The sequence below is a fragment of the Botrytis sinoallii genome (genome assembly GCF_014898435.1).
Source record: "Botrytis sinoallii strain Bc 23 chromosome Unknown BSIN_015, whole genome shotgun sequence".
NCBI classification, from domain to species: domain Eukaryota; kingdom Fungi; phylum Ascomycota; class Leotiomycetes; order Helotiales; family Sclerotiniaceae; genus Botrytis; species Botrytis sinoallii.
Window position 1 is genome coordinate 1,187,295 of NW_024066042.1, and position 22,230 is coordinate 1,209,524.

The window sequence follows — 22,230 nt, forward strand, 5'->3', positions numbered from 1 at the left end:
TAAGATATTATTTAATCAGCCACCAGATGGCTGTACAATTGTATAATGAGTTGTAAATAATGTAACACTTTGCTTTAAAAGAATTACAAGAGTAGGATACAATTTATCCTTAGAATCTATAACTACAGAATCGGAAGTAAAGCGCTTATAGAGCACTTCTATATACTAGCTATATACACATGATCGTACATATGCGCAAGCGCGCATATAAGCGATCGCAGCTGCGATTGGGTGCGATCCGTGACATATATCTCAGTTTAATAATAATCCTTTCATTTTTATTTATTATTAATCTAATTGTTTACTAATTATTATAAAAAATTATGACTAATTACTTAACTATAAGATTAATTTCTTTAAAAAATCGAAGGATAACTAATATCTCTTTTGATATATACTCAATATCAAGTAATTCGGTTTTGATAATGAAAATAATAATAATATCTTATCTTAAAGCTTTTTATACTATTAGTTTACCGAATAATGAAATTACAAAACCTTGAAATAATCTTTATGATTCCTTGTTATCAATAAATGAGATATCTGAAAATAACAAAAGCTATGGGATCTGTTCTTGATAGTATTTAATTGAATAGTATCTTGTATTCCAGAGATATCGAATATAGTAATCAACTGCTTTCATGTAATCCGGAGATGGGTTAGTTAGAAAGTGACTGAGTTGTGATGCTGTAAATGCGATATCTGCTCTAATTGTGATTGCGGTATATAGCATTGATTCTATCTTTCTTGATAGATTTGTATAAATGTGATAATAGCAGTTTCATTATATTTCATGAATTTCATAATTGGTAATGGTATGCATGTGTTGTTATTATTGAGATTAAACTTCTTTGCAATCTTCTCAATATAGGTATTATGTGCTAATCAAAGTTTTCCCATTTTCCGATTGCGAATAATCCGGATACCCAAAACCATTCTGTATCGCCTAGATTTTTCAATTCATAGGCCGCCTTGATACCAGAGATGATACTATCAGCTGTTGATATATGCTTGTGATAATATACGATCTGTATATTGTCCATAAAGAATAGTACCAAAATAGTCTGATCTGGGTTTGTAAAAAGACAAGGTTCCTTCTTATATTGGTTTAAATCTAGATTCTTTAATATCTTACTAAAGTTCTTGAATTATAATATAGGGGAATCTTGGAGATTATATAGTGTGTGATCGAGAACTATGTACTTATTTAGTTTCTTGAATTCATTTGATAAATAGTAAACTATAGGTACATCTAATAAATCTCTATGAGTATTAACAAATACATTGACAATATCAAATTGCTTTGTTTTCAGATTGTATTTTGCTATTAGTATTATTACAATTCTAAATAATCTTTTAGCAAGTATTGCAATATAGATTGATTCAATTATATCTTTAATTTGAAGATCATTATGAACAATTAGCCTAGCTTAATATCGCATTAAGAATCTCTATTTATTGTATTTGTATATAAATATTCATTGTAATAATATAAGAGCAATTGGTATATCTTGTATATTGATTTTATATTATGTTTTGTGATTCTTTAGATTGTTGATCTCAATCTCATATTTGTATTTAAACCATTTCCCTAAAAAGTAATTCTTAAATTGATGGTAATGTTAAGGTGGTTTGGGTAATTCTGATAGATACAAGTTGGGTAGCTTTTTTAAGGCTTTATTTTCAGGTGCTTTAGGAGGGCTAGGTTTTATTTGTATGGTGGAGGCGATTATATTATGTATGGTAACAAATGAGTATTCTTCTCTTTGTATATCTATATTTGGATGGCTAGGTTAAAATGTTGAATGGAAATCTTTGATATAGGAATTACCTTTAAATAACAAGTTTGTAATAAGAGTGCCTATAAATATATAATCATTTATTAATAGATTGTTTTGTAGTCTTTTTTGTTATCGAGTTTAATAATAATGATTTATAGATATATTGATATCAGGAGTTGTATTATCAAAATCAAAGGATTGATATTCAGATAGATTGAAAGTTAAGCAAAGAATTTCGATTCTTATAATTCTTTGTCTTTTGGGTTCTCGATTAGGAAGAAATGAAAGTTGATCTTTCTTGAATTGATCGATTGTATATATCGAAGGAGATAATCTTTCCAATGATATTATTTCCTCTACGATATAGATATCTATAGTATCAGTAGAATGAGTATCTGGATCGCTTTTGTACTCCCCGCGTATGACTTGGGTAGCATTACCAGTATACTCATAATCTATACTTTCTGGTTGATTACTATGATTGCTTGGTGATATCAGAATAGAACTTGTAAACTCCTATGCCTAATCAGTGGTGGTTCGTTCTTGAATTCGGTCTTCTACCTCTAGGGCCTCTTTAGAGTGCAGAACCTTGTGCGTACTACTACTTTCAGTATTCATATATGAGCTTCCACCCCCCAGAAACACCTTCGAGTCCTGCTTGTCTTGAGATGTATCTGAAGTGTACATAGTGGTGTCAATAGAACTAGTAGTAGTGTGTATCGAAGTTATTACATTATCACCTTGATCAACAATAGTATTATCGATATCGATTATTTGCTGAATATCGAGAGCTAATGCAAATTGCTATAGCTCTTGATTCGTATATATATCGATAGTTTTATTTGTTTGATTTATTTTATATATTCTTTTCTTAAAGAAAGTAATGTTTTGAGTAATAATAATCTGCTTGAACTTGGATATCCAGATACAGTAGATTGGAGAACCTGGTATGTATTCGACGAGATATCCAATATTTACTTTAGAGTTAGTTTTGTAAATTCTCTTATTTATACCTAATTCTCTTTCCTTATCCAAAGGGTATGCCCTACACTCATATCAATATATTCTACTCCAGTTTGAACGGAGATTGATAGTTAAGTGATCCACAACTGCTGGGGCAGATAATCATAGATATTTATGAAACCAAATATCCAGCATCTCATTTAAGGATTTGAATAATTAAGCTTTAAGAGGATTAATATTATATAGATAAATAACAGTTTACACTACTTCAACTTATAAAAGATCAGATATACCTACAGAAATCCGCATCTTGATCTGTTTGGTGATTATCTTTTGTCCTACTTGTTCCGATCTTCCATTTGATTTGTATATATTTGATAAAAATAACTCAAATTCAATATCTTCAGTTTTAATCTAATTTTCGAATACAGTATTTCTTATAATACTAATGACTGAAGTATTATTATCCTATTTAATACAAACTACTGATAAACTATACTTTCTGAATATCTAAGCAAGAAAGTTCTAGATTGTATCGAATACTTTAAAATGAGTTTTTTGATATAATGGAAAGCTAAAGATCTTTCTACTAAACATGTCCTTGATTATCAGGAGCCAGGATGCTCTGGTATATATATATGGAAAGTCGAATAAATCCCATTGAATTTTGTAGAAAGGATATGGTGATCGGGATTCACTAGGAGCTTGTAATATTATTTGCTTAGTATATGTATATGAGTAATCAATACACTCAATTCTAAAGAGTCCTTTTATCTTCATATTTCTTACTGAGAAGACAAGATATTCGAGTATTTCTTTATTCAAATGTTCTGATTGTTTATACCAGAATTCTACAGAATCCTTTCGAGGTTTAAGTGGATCCCTCAATTAGCGAAATAATTGTTTGATGTTGGTATTGATTGTGGGATACATTAGAAGATTTGGATTCATAGATATCATATTTAGATTAATCAAGTAAAAGAAAAGTGATTTGTATTCTAGAAATAAGAGGTTATCTTTATAAGTATAATAAGCGATAATATAATTGTTCTTAAGATTGCTCTTTTGTAATATAGAGTTTATCCCTAAAAACCATATTCCTATATCTAAAAGCTTTATTTCCAAAATAATATTGATATAAAATCCAGGAATATATATAACATTTGAGAAAACCAGATTACCTTTTGAATCTTAAGATCTTTGAAGGATATTCTTGATTGTACAAATGCCTCGTCCAACAACCTGAATTTTTGTTATTCCTGTCTCAATATAATCTGATACTAATAAAGATGTATATTCATATTTGTCAAGAAGATTGATATTATTAACGAAGTGCATAGCACCATTACTATCAAATATAATACTATTAGAGAGTTGATAGAGTAAATCAGAAATAGTAATATAAATCCTGTGATTTGTAGAACCTTGAATAAAACAAGCTACTGTTTTCGATCCAGGATTTATTGAATCATATAATTGAAAGGTACTACCTCTTAAATTGATCCATTCCTTCTGCTCCCAGACTTTGCATATATTCGACCATTGATCTTTCTTAATCCTTCCTCGTATATCATTGCATTCCTTTTCTATCAATAAGATTGAATTCCGGAAATCACATTTTCCAATAAATGCGAATTCAACTAACCAGCATATCTTGGGATAATGACTATCACCTGCCTTTCCATTCTTTCAATCAGATTTCGACTTACAAAAGTATTTATATCAACCAGTTGCCTTTTTGGAACCTCCTCTCCAAGCATTGCCTTACTTTCCTTACAGATTATTAGAATTATGCTTAGATTCAGAATTGATTATCGAGAATATATTCTTACCCTTGAGTACTAGAGAGTCCTGATAAACTAAACTACCAAAGATATCTCCGAATTGCTTCAAAAAGTAATTGGGAATTCTAAATTGATTGTTGATCTCGATTTGAATAAATATAATGCTTACCCAAATGGGGAATATATATATTCCTATAGTTTGTAGAAAATTGATGATTGCTAAGTTATTCTTTATTTCGATATAATATGATTTTGTAATAATATAAATTTTAATTCATTTGTTATGTTATTTGATCGGATCAGTTCGATCTATGATTGCTTGCTGAAAAATGTTTCGATATTTTTGAGCAATAGCAGATTTTGCTGTTGTGATGATAGGTGCAAGCTTATCCTGTAGCTTCTGAATAATCGTTTTGAGTGGTAAAGCTTTTCCATCATTGTTGTCAAGAACACACGATCAGATCACCATATTCTCTGATGGATCGGAACAGACCGACAAGGATGGTAGGCGAGTAGGATATGGATATGTCGTATATAGAGGACAGACGGTAGTATGCGAAGGAAACGGTGGATTGCATCACAACTCTCATGTATTCGACGCGGAAGCGATCGGGGCATACCGAGGCCTCCAAGCAGCGATCAGAAATATCACCGGCATAAAACAAATGGAAATCTGTATGTGCATCGATAGCACATCGGTGATATGGGGAATGAGAGGCACAGCCTCTATCACATCGCAGTGGGCTTTCCTCAAATGTCACAAACTGATGCAAACGCACTCGATCCAGATCAAATGGTCGCCAGGCCACACAGGGATCGAAGGGAATGAGCGTGCGGATGCACTCGCTGATAAAGGGACAAGAAAATCAGCCTCAGGGCATGCGAATCGACCTACAGCAAGCGGTATCCGCTCTATAGCAAAAACTGCTATGGAATCGGCAGCACAGGCGTGGTGGATCAAACAGAAACCAATGCTCTCCAAACAGTACCAGAAATGGAATCCAAGGAGCACAAACAAATGCCCTAATGAACTAGAACTCTCACGAGCTACTCTCCACCGCATGCTAGCGATCCGCTCAGCACACGGCGATTTCGAAAGCTATCACCGACGATTTAAACACGAGGAAGCAACGATCCATTGCTCATGTGGCGCATACAAATCCCCCGAGCACATCGTGCACTGCCGCAAAGTCCTTGCGACCTACGAAACCTGGCCCCCAGATATCAGGCCCAAATACCCACCCCGCAACCGGGCGGCTCAAGAACGACTACTGAAACAGCTAATGCACACACCAGCCAAGTTCGCTGAATTTATTGCTATAACAGACTTCTACAGGAGCATATGCCCTAGAACGCTACCAGAAGAATAGGAAGAGGAAATGGAAATGGATCGATCGATCCGGGTGAATACAGATATAGAATAGGAGGCGACCGATATAGCAAGGCTATAAAGAACAAAATCGATATATGCAATACTCTGCGCTGCACTAGAATACATACAAAAGCTACCCTTACAGGATAAAGCAGCTCTCAATCAAAACATTATATAAAAGATCGGAAAGCGCGCACGGAGGCGCTCAGAGGATCGGAGACAAAAGCGCAAGCGCGCTAGCTATCGCTTGGGAGGCTACTGAGGGTATTGAGACCTCATTTTTAGGAGAGGGGGATCATGTAAATTAGAGATTATCCAGCAGTTAGCCCAACCGTAATGCCCCCTGGGAGGCTCGCCTATACGGCCCGGTTGAAAATTACTAATAATAATAATAATAATAATAATTGTTGTCAAGAATAAGTTTTATAAGGTAGGATGAGTCCACTATTTCTGTAATCTATTTATAAATATCCTAATATAATTTATGTATAATATTGTACTTGTCCTTTTGATAGCGATACTCTCCTTGAAGTACAAAGTGTTCTGCTAAGATATCTTGAAAGATATTTACTTTAGATCTTATAGACTTAAGCATTAGCTTTTTAGAGAATTGTGATAAAGTCATCTTAGTATTTCCTTCTGAGTCCTTCTATTGAGATTATTCATAAGCATTAAAATCAACGAGGTACTTTACATTATTATTCAAATCGTATTTTCTCATAAGATCGACAATCGTAATAAGCTCAAATAAATCCTTAGTAAACCAGTCTTCTTCATCAATAGAAATCAACTAGTAAAGAGTTTTTCTATCTTTCAAGGATTCTCCAGAACTGATTAGAATAATTGGAATAGTCTTGGAATCAAATGATTTAACATCTTTCCAGATATTTTTCGATATACAGAAGTATTATAGATTCAGGAACCATCTTAACCAGTATCTACAGGTAACGAGTCTGGTGACTTCTGAGGAATTGGATTTAGATATGACGAGTTTGTAAAGATGAATAGGAGAGAGTATATATGAATCAGAGTGATCAAAAGATGTATATGAATAATGAGGGCGCAGTATGAATGCCAACCGGGCTCATAACTATCACGCTAAAAGTAATATCACCGATAGCATTAAGCTAATTGGGTTTATATAGGCTAATTCTATCGTGACAGTACAAGTATACTAACTATCACTTGAAAGACTACTAAGAGTATTGAGATCCTATCCCTAGGAAAAAGAGATTATATAAATTAGAAGATTATCCCGCAGTTAGCCCAACCATAATGCCCCCTGAGAGGCTCGCCTATACAGCCCGGTTGAAAATTACTAATAATAATAATAATAATTACTAAAAAAATCAATTAATATTCAAATTTATATTTCAAATCTTCTAAATCTTTGACGTTATTTTTAATAAATATGAAGTCTTATTATATAAATTTTGAAATCATTATAATGATATTCAAATTTAAAATCGATTTTTAATTTAATAAATCAAAATGTGCATGATATAGGGACGTGCACGATGTAGGGATATCGGTTAAACAGCGTTTTTTAAATTTTGCGCTCGAGCAGGCATGGTTAGACGCTGAAATCCCCACTCTTTCTTCGTTCTAAGCCGTTAGTCGCGGGGTACTACGAGCTTGAAGAAATTTTGGCTTAGGGTCGAACACCTTAATGACGCTCATATTCAGGCTTGCGCATGGAAATGAACTATGTTTAGTGGGTATTCCTCATCCAATCAATCATGTTAAACTAATGATTCCTGCGTAAGGATGGCTGCTACTCTCATTCGTAGATATACGCAACGCAAACGAACGTTTCGATTTTTATCACCATCACAAACTTTCTTGGTTTTGAAGAACGTTGCTTTCCATCTCTAGAAATCCACCGCCACTCTCCAACACTGCTCTGCTAGGCTAGTCTTTGAAAGTGAAAACTTAGCTAGACCTATTCTAAGTGCACAGTCAATGTTAAGCCCGCATCAATGAGCAAGCCCACGCCGTTGATGTAGGTCGCGGCGGAGCTACACAGGAAGCTGATTCCTTCTGCGACTTCTCCAGCCTCGGCAGGTCTTCCAGTCGATACTGCAGCTTTGATAAAGTCCGCTGTGGGAGGAGCTCTGTTACACTCTTCTATGAACATAGGTGTTGCTACCCAGCTGGGACAGACCAGATTTACTCGTACGCCTGCCGGGCCAGCTTCAACGGCTATGATAAAGAATCAGCATTATTCCCAACGTAATTCAAAGACCTGATGATATGAAAATTTACTTACCAGAAGCCTTGGTAATTCCTAGCAACGCATGTTTAGAGGTCACATATCCAACTTTGTATGGGACGGCACCGTATGACAAAGCCGATCCGACATTGACGATCGAACCACGTCCCAAGTTTCTCTCTCTGCCTCTAGTCGCAGCAACAACTCGGGGCTCTTGAGATGCCATTTGTTTGGAAGCGGCTCGAGTGACCAGGTAGGCTCCTTTTGCATTGGTATCCATTACCTTATCATAGGTAGCCTCGACGCTATCGTTAAATGGAATGTAGGCATCGACGTCAATCTAGTGAAATAGTCTATTATTAGCAAAGATCACCACTCAGGAGCTAAATCGAATATTATGACTCTTTTTACTGCCATTTACTTACACCTGCACTGTTGACACAGTAGTCAGCTCGACCGAAGGCTTTGACGGTAGTCTCAATCAAAGACTGCACGCTTTCTGCCTCTGTTACATCTACTCCTATGGCAAGAGCTTGATATTTGGCATCTGTAGCAAGCTTTTTGCTCTCTTCGACGGCCTCTTTGATTTTGGCTTCATCGATATCCGCAAAAACAATAGCCGATGCTCCAGCTTCGGCCAAGGTGAAAGCAGTCTCTTTCCCGATTACCGACCCAGCCTGGTTGTCGTGTTAGCAAAAGCAGTCTCAAGTGATTTTGGTAGACTCACCCCGGTGATGAGTGCAACTCCTCCGTCTAGTTTGATGGCACCCATTGTAATTTTGGAAAGGGTTTCAGGTAGGTGAGGTTTGTTCCTGGTTTTCGATTTGACTTCCGTTTTACTTTTACCCTGTGTTCAAGTTTCCTGACTTTATCTGAGCTGAACTGTGCAGGCAAAATTCACTCGGTGTATCCAAGTTGGTTTGCTACTGTGCACCAGGGGTCATTTGCGGGCATATGCAGCCACCGGAATTGGTATTACTTCCGAAGAAAAAAACTAAGATTCTTACACAAGGGGTCCTAAAATGTTGACCAAATGCAGCCGTTTGAGTTGCATCAGTTGCTATAATAATGGTGAAAATCCCAAACCTGGTTAATATTTCATAACCATAACCCTCTTAAATTAAAGTTTAGTAGAGAATCCTTCATGGAAAGTTTCCTTGTGGCATTTAGTCACATAAGTACATACTATCTTGGTATGATAATCCTACTTTTTTCAAGCTACTTCAAACCACTGGATACATACCAAAATCTTTCTGCAAATTGCGCTGTCACGTTACTTATTTACAAGAGTCCAAGATCATCATATTATGGCGTCGCCATCTCAATTTTCCCCAGATATGTTCAAGCAGAATCTGGGGCCCGGAATTCATGCCTTGTCGGTTGCTATGATATTCATTCCAACTGTTGCAGTTTTGTGGAGATTCTGGGCACGTATTCTCTCTTCCGGAAATACAACAAGCCGTAGGCTTTGGTGAGATGATTGGGTAGCTCTCGCAGCATTAGTAGATCTCTTCCATCAATATCCCAAAGCGAAATTTGGACTGGCAAAGTTGTCAAAAGCCCTTCTTTATTGCATTCAACTCTCTCTGTGTATACGCAATCAACGTCCAGTAGGTACATGGATTGACGGGACACTTCCCAACTTTCGAAATTTCTAATTAATTCATTCTTCAATTGTTTGATATCAATTGTTTGATATCAATTGTTTGATATCAATACTTATAACTTGGTTGTTTCAAATCCATTGAATGAATGTAACAAGTTTGAAGATATTTAATTTTATATATCAAGAGATATTCACAAGTCCATTTTTGTAGTGTCCTGTCAATCCGTACACCCACTGGTGGTCGGACTCGATGAGCATCTTCAGGCTCTCACACTCGAACAACTCGGCATCATCTCAAAATTGGTCTTTGCTCTTTACTTCCTCTATGATACGGGCCTTATATTAGCAAAGAGCTCTGCCAGGAGTATAAAAAATGGCAGCTGACATACCTCGGGTAAACCAACAGCCCCCCAACCAACTTGATCGAAAGATCTCGAGCTCCAGTTGGGCATGCGAGCAATCAATATTGCGGCGTATTACTTCGAAATGAGGGGAAATGTCACATAATGGGACGGCGACCGATAGATATGGGGATCTAAAGAGGGTAGTGCATACGGCACAGACAATATCTTCAAGATATGTGCTGTGGAATGATAACGCCAAGAGGCATAGTGGTCTTCCGTAACTTTACGGTATATCCTTCATTCCCATGTCTAAAGCTCCAACTAAGAAACCAATTTGTTGAAATAGGTCACAGTGGGGAATGAATTGATTGAAGTTTGGGTAGAGTTTATCACATTGTGGTTTGACTAAAGAGAGCTAGAATGTGGTTGTGCCCTGCAACTACCTTACGAATTGACGCTAGTACCAATTATATAGGCCATAGCGCCAGCACTGCAAGAAAGCTTCTTTCGAGGATGGACGAGTCTTGCTTGTGGGGGACGGGCTTACATTGATGAGGTCACATACTGCATTCAGTACAAGTCAAGCTCACGCAGGTTCAAGATGCTTAATTAACATATCTTGATGTCTACACGATTTCTTCCATGAAACTTGCCGTAAAATCTTGAAATTCTTGCTGTGAGAACTTTGTCTTTTGAAGTCTGTATTTTCTAAGTCTCGGTTGTTCCAGTATTGTCCGGGCACAAAGAATTTTACGTTCACCTGGTTTCTCGCTCCTTAAAACACTCCCAGAAGAGTACTTATGGCGTCTTTTTTGGGAAAGTTTCGAACAGATCACGTAATAATTAAAATCGTGACAACCAAGACTACGGGTCGTGATCATTAGAATTAGAAAACTCATGATGTGGGGAGAAACTCTTGATAGGGGGGAGAGGAGAAGGGGAGTCTTAAAAGAGAGAGGAAAAGGGGGGGGCTCAAGGTGTCCAACAGTCCGGACTGCAGTCCGAAAATGAAGATTATCAAATCCCCCAAAACCAACATTCAAACTATTTGAGATGTTAAATTTGATTGGAATATTGAACCATTTTTAAGCTTTGAATTGCTTTTAGACGTTCAAAGCCTTGTATTTTTGGATTGCAGTCCGGACTATTGAAGCATGACATCAGATTAGGCTATGCCCTAACTTCGCCAAAGATCACGAGAAGGGCAAAGTGGTTTAGAATTTCTTAAACCTTGAAGCTGCCAGATCCGCCCAACCTTATCATGACGCTTTGGAAATTGTGGGTAAATGGGACTGCCAACCAAACGAAATCGGGAAGAGAGGACATACGAAGCGATTTGATATGGATCACAGAGTTGCAAGATGGCATACCCAAGAATCATCTTGACGGCAAAGAGATGTTGCTTCTTGCATCCTACAAGCCAAGAACTTTAGGAGCACCATACTTTTATTTTTATCTCAGTGGTCAAGATAATGCTTTTAAAAGCATGATTGGGGATATTGGGTCGATTCAATTCACGAGAGATGCAATGGAAAGAATCGAACGAAACCTTGAGGATATTATGAAGGAGACGACTGCAGCCTAAAAAGCTCTGGAGAAGATCGGATTCGTTATTAATGGCAAGTTCCTGAAGGTACCCTCGAAAGATGAGCAGCTTGTGGAAGGGGCTTTTTGGAAAGGTATTCATATCACAGATGGAGGTAACCCGGATCTCGTTCCGGATTGGGAGTTTCTTAACCACTAACATAAAACGGCTGATGATCTTTTAACCGTGGTCTGTAAATTGGAGGATGGGCTGCCTGTCAAAATCAACAATGAGGAGAGTGACGAGAAGGAGAGCAACCAAGAGGGCAGCGGCAAGCAAGGAGTTATCTTGGATTACCCTTCAGAACCCGTATGCCTGTGTGTGTAGCAAAGATTTAGGCCGTAGCGGTAGGCTCCATAGACGTGACTTGATTTCGTGTAATTCATATTCTTCCAGTTCTCTTCTATCTCTATCCAATCCTGCCTGCTGAATTACGATAAATTGATGATTGGGAAAAGAAGCATTCTGTGTATGCGCGAGAAGATGCAGAGAGCTTGATCTCCTCATCGTGATCATATATCAACGTGGGGGTAAATAGCATGTCCTCAAGCTTCTTGTCATTAGAGATCTCACTAGCTATGTTTAATACTTTATTAAATAGGAAATTATTAAAACTAGAAATCCATTACGAATCATAGAATACTATGATTTGTAGTGGAGCTTTTCATTTTAATAGAATTAGCTGAATTGAACTAGCTCACAAATTCCTCATATCTTGATTCGTTGAATGAGATCGCTTAGCTCTAAGAATACGAAAAGCTTCAAAAAATATTTATGGAATATTTATGGGATTTGGACCTGAATTAGAACATGAAATTCAACTCGTTAGTTTGACTGTAGTGAGCTAATATAGGCTGAATTGAGTATAATAGAGAGCTCTGATTGGCTAAAAGAAGGTGATTTTACTCTAGAAACTTTTCTATTAATATACAATGAAGATCAAAATTATAAGTCTATTAAATTTGTGAATTGTATATATTATATAAACTATTAAAAAGAATATCAAACGTAACTAAATGTCTCTATTTCCTTATTATGCCAGGAATACCGGATTCACGTAAATCGCGTAAGCAGACATCGCTTATCTCTCTGCATCTAGATGACTCATTGACGAGTCGTCCTCCCCGTTATTTAAATCCCTCCTTCAGCTCCTAGTCTTCCTAGCTTCTTGATCCTTAGACGCAACATAACCAGGAATTACCTACACCGTAGTCTTTAGTGTGCTGTCCCCTCAATCACTTGTGATCTTACAACTTGAGTTACTGATAGTAATCAACACTTTTTGTCGCAAGATGTCTTCTCCAAATCCCAATCTCCGCACTAGAAATCTTATCCTTCGTCCCGCCGTTCCTTCCGATGCTGCCCCCATCGTAGCCCTTTTTTCTAACCCCCTCAACAACCAAATGAACCGCACACGCCAAGCAACCCAACGGTAGAAGAATACCAACGCCGAATCGCCAATGGGATGAACTACGCGCTAGTGGGAAAGCCTACTTTCTAGTCATTACCCGACGCCCAACAACAGAGACGGGATCAGCTTCACTACCCGTGGATGACGTTATCAGCTTCGGCGGCATCAACGAAGTCTCTACGGACGCCCAGGGCAAGCGAAATTGCGGACCTGGGTGTTCTGATTGACAGCTCCGAGTGGAGGAAGGGGTACGGGCGGGAAGCTTTGCAAGCCACGTTGGACTTTGCATCCGAACGGTCGAGGCGGAGGGCGTCGGATGTGAAGAGGCGTTTTTTGAGACATTGGCGGGGAATACGCAGCTTCAAGGACTGGCTGACCGGATGGGGATAGCGAAGTGGAAGCGGGTAAAGAGTGAGGGAAATGAGGTTGAATACAGGTTCAGTAAAGAGGAGTGGGAGGAAATTAAGAATGGAAGTGCTTGAGTAGGGCCACTGAAACGGAGACTTTGACGAAAGTTGAAACAAAGTTGCTCGCGATTAATGCCGCATGAAAGCCTTTACAGAAATGCCTCTTCTTACAAGTTACCGCAGCTTTAGAAACATTAGGCAGATCAATTTGCATGCCTCATATCGTCCGTAAGAAGAAGGCAATATCGTAAAGGATAATAGTGAGGCGGATATAGTGCCGTATTGAAGTGACTACCAACTCAGAGCGCCAATATGGTCCGTACAATATACCTTGATGAACGATTGATTGGATATTGTATTAGAAATGAATGTGAACGTTTGATCAGATTTCAGGAATCCTGATTATTTGATTGATCAATAAGATCCCCGTCAAGCGGAGGCGTCCGAGTTGGTAGTCTCCTGGTTGGTCCACTGGCTAGAAAGCCTCGGTCTTTGTGATGGTCCCAAGCAATAGCAGTAAAGTTTGTAGGAAGTATCGATAACCCTTAACGCCGTTATGAAATAAAATCAACATATGATACTCCGAGATGTGAAGTACTAAGAAGCCCCTCATCTGGCCAGGCTATCTTAATTCATATATTCCAGAATCTTTTGATTTGTATCGTGTTTTAATCTCATTCCTTATGCTTTTTATGGTATAATTCAAGCGCCCTCGCTTGTTCCACAAGATCTATGTAATAAACAATCATCTTTATCCACATCTTTGGCGCAATACTCTACTTGAATAGCAAGAGATTCGTAGTCACTTAGACGGGCATAATCTCGCTTCTCGATTCTCTCCCAGATTCTTCGGCGTGCATCGCGTCCTTCCTCCGTGTCGTTTGGATTGGGGGGTGGGAATCGTTGACGTTCCTCCATGAGATCTTTGTATATTCTATTGCTCCCATGATGAGAACCGATAACGTGAGAATGAGAAAGAGAACAAGGCACACGGCGTTGACGGTATGAGCCCATGAAGGTGAGCATGTAGATACTACGCATTCAGATAGAGGAGCAGAAGTCATTGTGGGAGATGACAATGATGGAGCAGTGATTGGTGATCGGTTTGGTGATTACAGAAGTTGAGATTGATGGCGTTTCTTGTATTGTCCTGTAGATGTATAGATAGATACCGAAAATTGGACGTCAAATGAAGAAACATGCAATTTTCAACAGCATCTATACCAAAGAAATATTGCAAGATATATATATATATTTGTGCGAACGCTAGGCTGGCATGACGTATTAAGAGATCTTCGCAACCAAGTATTTTAGGCTCCAAACTCTAAACTCTGACAGTTTAAATTTTTCTAGACTAGTATAGACCTTATGATGCTTAGTATAACATGGTGATGTTACTGATTTGTGCAGATCCATGCGGGGAATCAAGACTCATAGCACCCCCCCCATCATACGTTCCGTTTTCGAATGAATGCACCTTTTGGGTTTCGAGTCTCAAAGTATCAAAAAGGCTGGATTGCAGTCCGACAACGAGAAGCTTTCCTTGCCTGAATCCGATGAAATTATTCCAATAGTATCAAGGATCGAATCCATCCCAAACATTGTATTACTTTCAAACATTGAGAGCTTCGGACTGTCGGACTGCAGTGCGGAATATTGAGACCCCACTTAGGGTTAATAGGCGATATGGTGATGGTAGACTAGAAAGGGTGGGCGAAGTATAAAGAGCAAAACACAATTTTCTATGACAAATCTCCTCTATATTCCACTATCTACATTCGAGGCAAAGTCCTTGCATAACAAAAAATTCTCCCAGGCCCTTTCGCTACGTGTGGTCTGTCCGCCCTTTTTCGGTAATTCTTCAACAACAGCTTAGGAATCAGATGCATAAAGGGTGAAGGGTAATAGACGCAACCAACTACAAACTCCCTATCCACAAGCCCCGCCACCTAATAAGCAAAACTACCTCTCCTTCTCCTGCCCTCCTGTTCTCCTCCACTTCTACTTCCCCTTTTCCTCTCCGTTCTTTTCTTACTCTTCGTTTCAGTTCCAAGAAGATCGAGGAGAGTCTCGCCTAATCCACTCAATCTCTCGAAATCTCCCGCATCTCCGTCGTATTCATATCGCTCACTACTCCTGGTTCTTTCCCTTCGTCTCCGCGAATCATAACGTCTACCTCTGCTTTCATGGCGATCCTGATCTCTGGATGAACCGTGGGATGAGCCGAGTAAGGAACGAAGGGCGAGGGCAATGGCCACCCACCAGAGGGCTTTCATTTTCGTGGTCCGATTTGTTCGGATTTATGCTTTGGAAATTTGAAAGTCTGAGGAGATGTGAGAGTTCGTTTGTCGGTCCTATGATTATCTCGAAAGCGGGAAAATTTGACAGACTTGATTTTCGATGCTTGAGGGTAACGTGTTGGCTGGTATAAGTTTTGATGCGATAACGTGCTTTCCGGAAGAAGATGTATGTTTAACAGTTGAGAAAAAGATGTGATATTGTGATGTTGGCAACGAGATGTAGATTTGCAAAGATTACAGAGTAGAAAAGAAGAAATGTAATTGTGAGATTGTATACGCTTGAGAAGGACAATGTGTAACCCACTGGGAGTCAGAGTCGAGTCGCTTCATGTTTGGGGCGTGATAGTGAATCTGTTTATCACACCACCTCATTAGGATGCATCCTTGTAGTAGATTTAGAATGGAATACAATGATACCTGGCTTGAATAATTGTGTCGTGATATCCAATACTATAAGATCACAGTGAAAGTGCTAGGGTAGGAAGATAGAAAATAATAGAATCAATAATTCTCTTTCAGATCATGTATTACTTTGCCTACCGATACAATGCTTTTCATAAAAGTACAACATGATAAAGAGTTCATGAATCATCCCTTTTCCCTCAAAGAAATCTGGCTATGCCAGAAGTATAAACGCCCTACGCCTATAACCTGCCTTTCAGGGAGGAGGTTGCTCTCAGAGCAATCTGAACCACGGAGAACTGATTTGTTGTACACGATGACTGTTACAACAACAGAAAATGAATGGTGATACACAAAAAGGAGAAATTATTTACCAGCCAATAATATTCTTCGACGAGGAAGAAGTGCAAAAAATATAAGTTGTAGAACGCGGAAAATGCAAAATTCACACCAGACCAACCTTGCAGAGCATGTTGTTACAATGGTAATATAAAGCCTCAATCCCCCAAGAAAAACATCAGTTACTGGTATCTAACCTCGCGAGCTTCCGCGGCTGCAGGAGGCGGCTCCGGATGGCGAGGATCGTACTCTTCATAATAAGCAGGATCTGTATGTCCAACGGTTGGGCGTGCTTCGTAAAGAGGTTGCCGAGAGAGAGACTCGCCCTCATATGCTGCATAAATCGTTTCATGTTCTCGGCGGGCAGGTCTATGTATGATATAAGGACCTTGAGAATCGTACTGGATATATTCATAAGCTTGTCGGAGTCGAGGCTCATCGGCGTAAACACGATAGTACTCCTGGCGTGGAGCCCTTTCATAAATGATTTCTTCTTTTGGTGTCCGCATGCGATAGATGGGCTCTTGGCGAGAATTATGGGGGTCTGGACTGCGTTCGGCATACTGTCCAGCTTGTGCGCCCGCCTTAACGTATACTGGTGACCTTGAACGTGCTCGGTCATTTTCTAATCTGACACTCTCATATCGAGCATATCTGCTCGGAGTGCGATGAGCACCATGACTTCCCTGTCTCTCATCACGATAAATTACATTGCTCGGGTATCGTCGATCAATAATTTCAGGAGAACGCTCTCGTGCAAAGGATTGCCCAGAAACAGGATCCATATAATGATCGTTCGTAGCATAAGCTCGAATTTGTCGAGCTTGAGGAGGGCGCTCTTGTGTATAGTATCCATTGTAAGATCCCTGCTCACTAGGGACATGTGTAGGTCGAGCGGACATGGCTAGACCATCATTATATACTTTTTGAAAACGCTGTTGTGGTTCTGATGATAGGGGGCGCCTCTGGCGCATACTATCGGCGCGTTCTGCTTCCCATTTCGGCTCGATGTAATCCTCTCTATGCCGCATGGGTTGCTGAACTCTTTGACTAACAGCATCGGAACGCTTTTCGGGCTGCAAGCTGCCAAGAAATCGTTCCGCTTCATTGGTCGCTTCATCTAACGGTCGCTTATGATTGGCATGCGCAATCGTATCTGTTTGCAACTCACCGTCTTCGGACCCGAGCTCAGCAGGCCCTTCACGAATAGTAATTTGTTTCCCACGTGCCTGCTGTGCCTGCTGTGCCTGCTGAGAGATCTGAGCGACGACATCGAAGATACGGGTTTGTTGAGATGTTGTGTTCTCTAATGGCCTGTACTGAGTTTCCAACGAGTTTTTTGCAACACTTCCAGTGTTGGGTGATGGTTGTTCCTGTCGATTTAGTTTATGCGATTGAGAGTTTGCGGCTCCATACTCTCGAACGGGGGTGGCTAAATCATCGTAGCTTTTGATGGTTCGTTCGTAGCGAGGTTTGTGTTCTGCATTGTTTGCTTCTCGATACCTAATATTTCTATCCAAGTAGATTGGGGATTCATCATGAGCGGTACGGCGGCTATGACTTTCTTCGGGTCTGGCATAAGATACAAAAGGTGATGTAGACTTTGTGGGTCGGCGAACATTAACAATTTCATCGTGGATTGTTTGGCCATCTTGTTCGTGACGAGATGAAACGGCGATCGATGCGGGGTTACGTGATGATTGTCGTTTTTGCGCATCGCGAGGGTGCCGTGGATCATACGGATTATTATTGTAAGTGACAGAAACCGATTCGGTATTAGGAGTTCGAGTGTCTGCAACAGTGGCATAGTATTTTTCATGATTGTCTTGCGAGGGCGCAAGGGGTACAGTTATTTCCTGACTGGCATATGGCACCTGCTGCCAAATAGACGTTTCTTGATCTAGAGGCTCGGCTTTTGGGTGCCACGATGAAGCTCGCTGAGACATCATATCTTTTTTCGGTGGTGGTGGTGTCGCAGCAATCTCTGGGAGCGCTTCTAAAAAGATCTCAAGCTTTCGAGCTTCCATTCCTGGGGCAGTTGCAAGTGAAGAAATTTTCGCCTGATCGGGAAGCTCGACCATGTCTTTTGTCCAATCTGGGAAGTGACCTATAAGGTTCGAAGGCACTCCTTCCTCGTGTATCGTGCGGAAGTGCATGGCAAGTTGTGGAAATGAAAAATGTTTCCTATCGGGCTTTGAAGAAGTAACAGAACCTGCCATGCCTAGTACACAAGCTCGGCACAAAAGCCCATTAATATTTCGGACAGGTCGCATGTCCTTATTATTGGACAATCCATCAACAATCATCGAGAGTGGTGGGTCCTGCCCAAACTTAGAGCGAAATCTTTTTAACAGGTGAAAGAGGATTGTGTGTGCCTTTATGCTACCGGGAACTTCTTTCACGCCACTTATCGAGTCCCAAATAGTCCTAGCGTCGTGACCAAGCTGCCGAAGGTGGGCTTTGTACTCCTCGGTCTTTTGTGGTAACGAAGAAGCACGAGGTTGTGCTTGCTGCGGCGCGGACGCTGTCATTTGTGAGTAATTTCCATTGGTGTAAGCTGGTGGCTGATTGTACGAGGTAGGATGCTGGGCATTGTGGGAAACATAAGATGACTGTTGGACATTGGTATCCGGTATTGGAGTAGGATACATCTGGTTAGGGGGTAAAGGCGTATAGCCTGGCTGAGTTGGTGTAGAGTAGGGACCTCCATAATTAGACTGTGGGTAGTTTTGAACACGGTCGCTGTATCCTGGAGTTATGGCAGACAATGGTTGTGCTGTATATTGGGAATAGCCTTGATTCGGATCCTGGTACATTTGTTGCGGTGCATACGGACCAGGCTGGGGGGCTACATGTTGGTCTCCATACTGGGAATGGCCATAATATGGATCCTGGTAAACATTGGGGTTCGGTGCAGCCGAGGCAAGCTGCTGATATCCAGCATAACCACTATGCGGTGGGATAGAGGGAGCGGAACCGACGTAGGGAGCGGTGGCACTTGGCCCAGGAAAATTAGGAAAGACAGTTCTAACCCGGGCAATAGGATCTGGACAAAACGGTGGATACTCTGGCCATTCTGATTTCCAATGTACTACTATGCTACCAAAACTGAGCGAAGTGGTATGCTTGGCAGCAAAATGCTGAACAACGCCCTCGAAACCATAATACTTAAAATTGTTGTCGCAGACATTGCAAAGAAAAAGGTCCTTGTTATACTGTTCAGTGTGAGGTTTTATCTTTGTATCAAACACCCATTTCATATTTTCCAAAGTTAGCTTGCGAGTGTATGGCCCCAATGGAGGATCCGATGGTGGCTCTTGGCCTGTTGCCCGCACTGCAGCATCATCCTTGGCGATCTCAGCATAGAACCGTTTTCTGACGTAGATCAGGACGTCCGCGGCAAATTTAGGACTAGATTCTTTGGTCACTTTGTCACCACCATTCCAGCCAGAACGAATTGTTTCATCGGCATATGCACCAATCCGAGCGCGGAGTGGGGCCTGGGCATCATCCCATTCTCTATCAATGGCTTCCTTGTATTCCGTTTGGCTTGGATATCCTTGAAATGGCGCTCCTCAACTACTTGGAATTGGGTAATCCGGTCATTTTCTCGTTGCTCGGCTTCTTCTCTCTGTGATAGTAATCGGGGCTTCAAAACTTCCCAGGCACCATCATTCAAAGGTTGAATTATCTGTATAGCGGCCTGGAATGAACTCATATGGGCTAGAACATTTGCTGTCAGTGGAGGATCTAACAATAAGGATCTTCGTTCAATTTCAGCCCTTCGTGTTGCTTTCAGATCGGCAACTTCCTCCTTGGTCCTTTCATGTTTTGGCTGTAAGTTTGACCGAGGTGTATATGCAGAATAAATACTCTGTGAGGGCGAGTCGTACCGCGGTACCGGAATGTTCGCCGCTATGGCCATATAATCAGTTTCCACAGTATAAATAAATGGCATGGTTAGCAAAGAGAGAACTTACGGAAAGAAGTGTGTATCGCAGGCAATGATTTGGGGATCTGGGGCAATGACTGCGTGTCAGGCGTATGGTTTGGCAATTTTGGTCCACTATTTATCAATACTTGTTGCCCTTTTGTGGGGATAAAATCAGTGTTTGAAGTAATTGCTGCAGGTATCTGTTTTGAGGGGTCATGTTGATCTGGTGTTTTGATCCGAACAGTCCCGCCATTGGCCTCCCATCTTTCCCACCGGGCTGAATCGTTACGCCGTTCTTTACCACGATCTTCCAGACCTTTGAGCCATTCTTCTATCGTTGCCGAGCCCATAGCTTTGACGGATTCAAATTCATCTTTGATTTCTTCGATATGCTTTTTGAGATAGTATTTCGTAATTTGAGTAGTTGGCGGTGGTTGGCTGTTCTGCAATGCTGTTGCTGAAATGACATGTAACTCATTGGTGAGAAATACGAATGGCAGGGCCGGCATCAGCGGTGACGGAACTGATGAAGACAGCAATACATCAATCTCCTGGGTACGAATTAGTGAGCCCCAGGTGCAAACTAAAGAAAACGTGAGACTATACTTCATAGCATGTTTCAGAAGACAAATTCCACATGATCTCACTGCAAAAGGCCAGATGGGAATGACTCCATTTTCCCCTGGACCCAGGTGCCATTGGTCTGATTGAACAATGTTGGCAATTGAATTTTTCTTGCTACAGAACTGGCAGGAATTGGAGCAACACATTCTCCACATATCAAGTTCAGTTTGTCCAACTAAAGGAACAGGCATGAGAGGCTGAAAAAAACGTCTAGAGGCTCGCCAGATGGCATCTGGCTTTAATACCTGAACAGAAGATTTGGAAAGGGGAACAATGGTGCTATCTGATGAAGGATCAAGATATTTATTGAAAGACTTGTTTACTTGTAACAAGTTACCCAAAGTTTTAGGAGCAGTGAAAGTGAAAATGTGATGCCAAATTTCAGCTGGCAGAACAGACCGATTTAAATGTAATTGGCCCTCACTTCTCCAATGGTCCTGTATCTCATCTGGCTTTAGACGTTTGCGCATTTCCTCAAGGACCTTTATGTTGTCAATGTGGCCATTTGTACAATCCTCTCTGGATTCTAAATATTTCCGCTTCCTGGAAGTTTCCGGCTGGGAGGACTGCAACATGGGACCATTAGTTTTTTCCGGAATTTGGGCTTTCGAGTTGGATTGTACGGCCAGGTTATCCAAGGAATCTTCATCTTCATCCTCAGAATCTGCGGACATCGAAACATCTGAGGCTGAGTCGTCGTTCTCAACAATCGAGATAATATGGCTATTGGATGATCCTGCGTCTGGGTGGACGTTTGACATAGTAGGCTTGGGAGATGTCGCAGTGGATGTGTCTGTAGTAGATATACCTGTACTCCCAGAAGGTATATCGCTGCCTGGAGTATCCATTCTGAACCAAGGTTAATTCCTTGGTTCGTATTTGGAATGTATCAAGTCAAAAGAGAGAATAGGAAATTAACACTTGTCAACACTTTGCGGATTCGATTTCAAATCGCAATGACCAAGATCAATATACTGATGACTATGCGACCGGATAGGGAGGAACAGAGGGTTGTCGAGAATGATATCCTATGAGAATTTGGGTCCAAAAGGAAGAATTTCAGTCTCATTCGAGACAGGAGCAAGCTATAGATAAGCTATGCGACCGTCATTTGATAGAAAGGCAGGGATAAAACTTGATGTTACCACAGAAAAGAAATGGAGGTG

General features: G+C 40.3%; 3 protein-coding genes across 3 annotated transcripts; all 3 read right to left on the bottom strand.

The window, feature by feature from the left end:
- Window positions 1-7,842: 7,842 nt before the first annotated feature.
- Window positions 7,843-8,884, bottom strand: EAF02_008318 (uncharacterized protein; the record flags this gene model as incomplete). Its single annotated transcript, XM_038904366.1, has 4 exons — window positions 7,843-8,102; window positions 8,170-8,452; window positions 8,538-8,789; window positions 8,840-8,884. 4 exons carry the CDS (start codon window positions 8,882-8,884, stop codon window positions 7,843-7,845), a joined length of 840 nt encoding a protein of 279 aa, XP_038756088.1.
- Window positions 8,885-15,414: 6,530 nt separating this feature from the next.
- EAF02_008319 (uncharacterized protein) lies at window positions 15,415-15,741 on the bottom strand (the record flags this gene model as incomplete). The annotated part of the gene is made up of 1 exon (XM_038904367.1): window positions 15,415-15,741. One exon carries the CDS (start codon window positions 15,739-15,741, stop codon window positions 15,415-15,417), a length of 327 nt encoding a protein of 108 aa, XP_038756089.1.
- Window positions 15,742-16,688: 947 nt separating this feature from the next.
- On the bottom strand, window positions 16,689-21,912 carry EAF02_008320 (uncharacterized protein; the record flags this gene model as incomplete). The annotated part of the gene is made up of 3 exons (XM_038904368.1): window positions 16,689-20,039; window positions 20,090-20,421; window positions 20,487-21,912. 3 exons carry the CDS (start codon window positions 21,910-21,912, stop codon window positions 16,689-16,691), a joined length of 5,109 nt encoding a protein of 1,702 aa, XP_038756090.1.
- Between the last annotated feature and the right edge of the window lie 318 nt (window positions 21,913-22,230).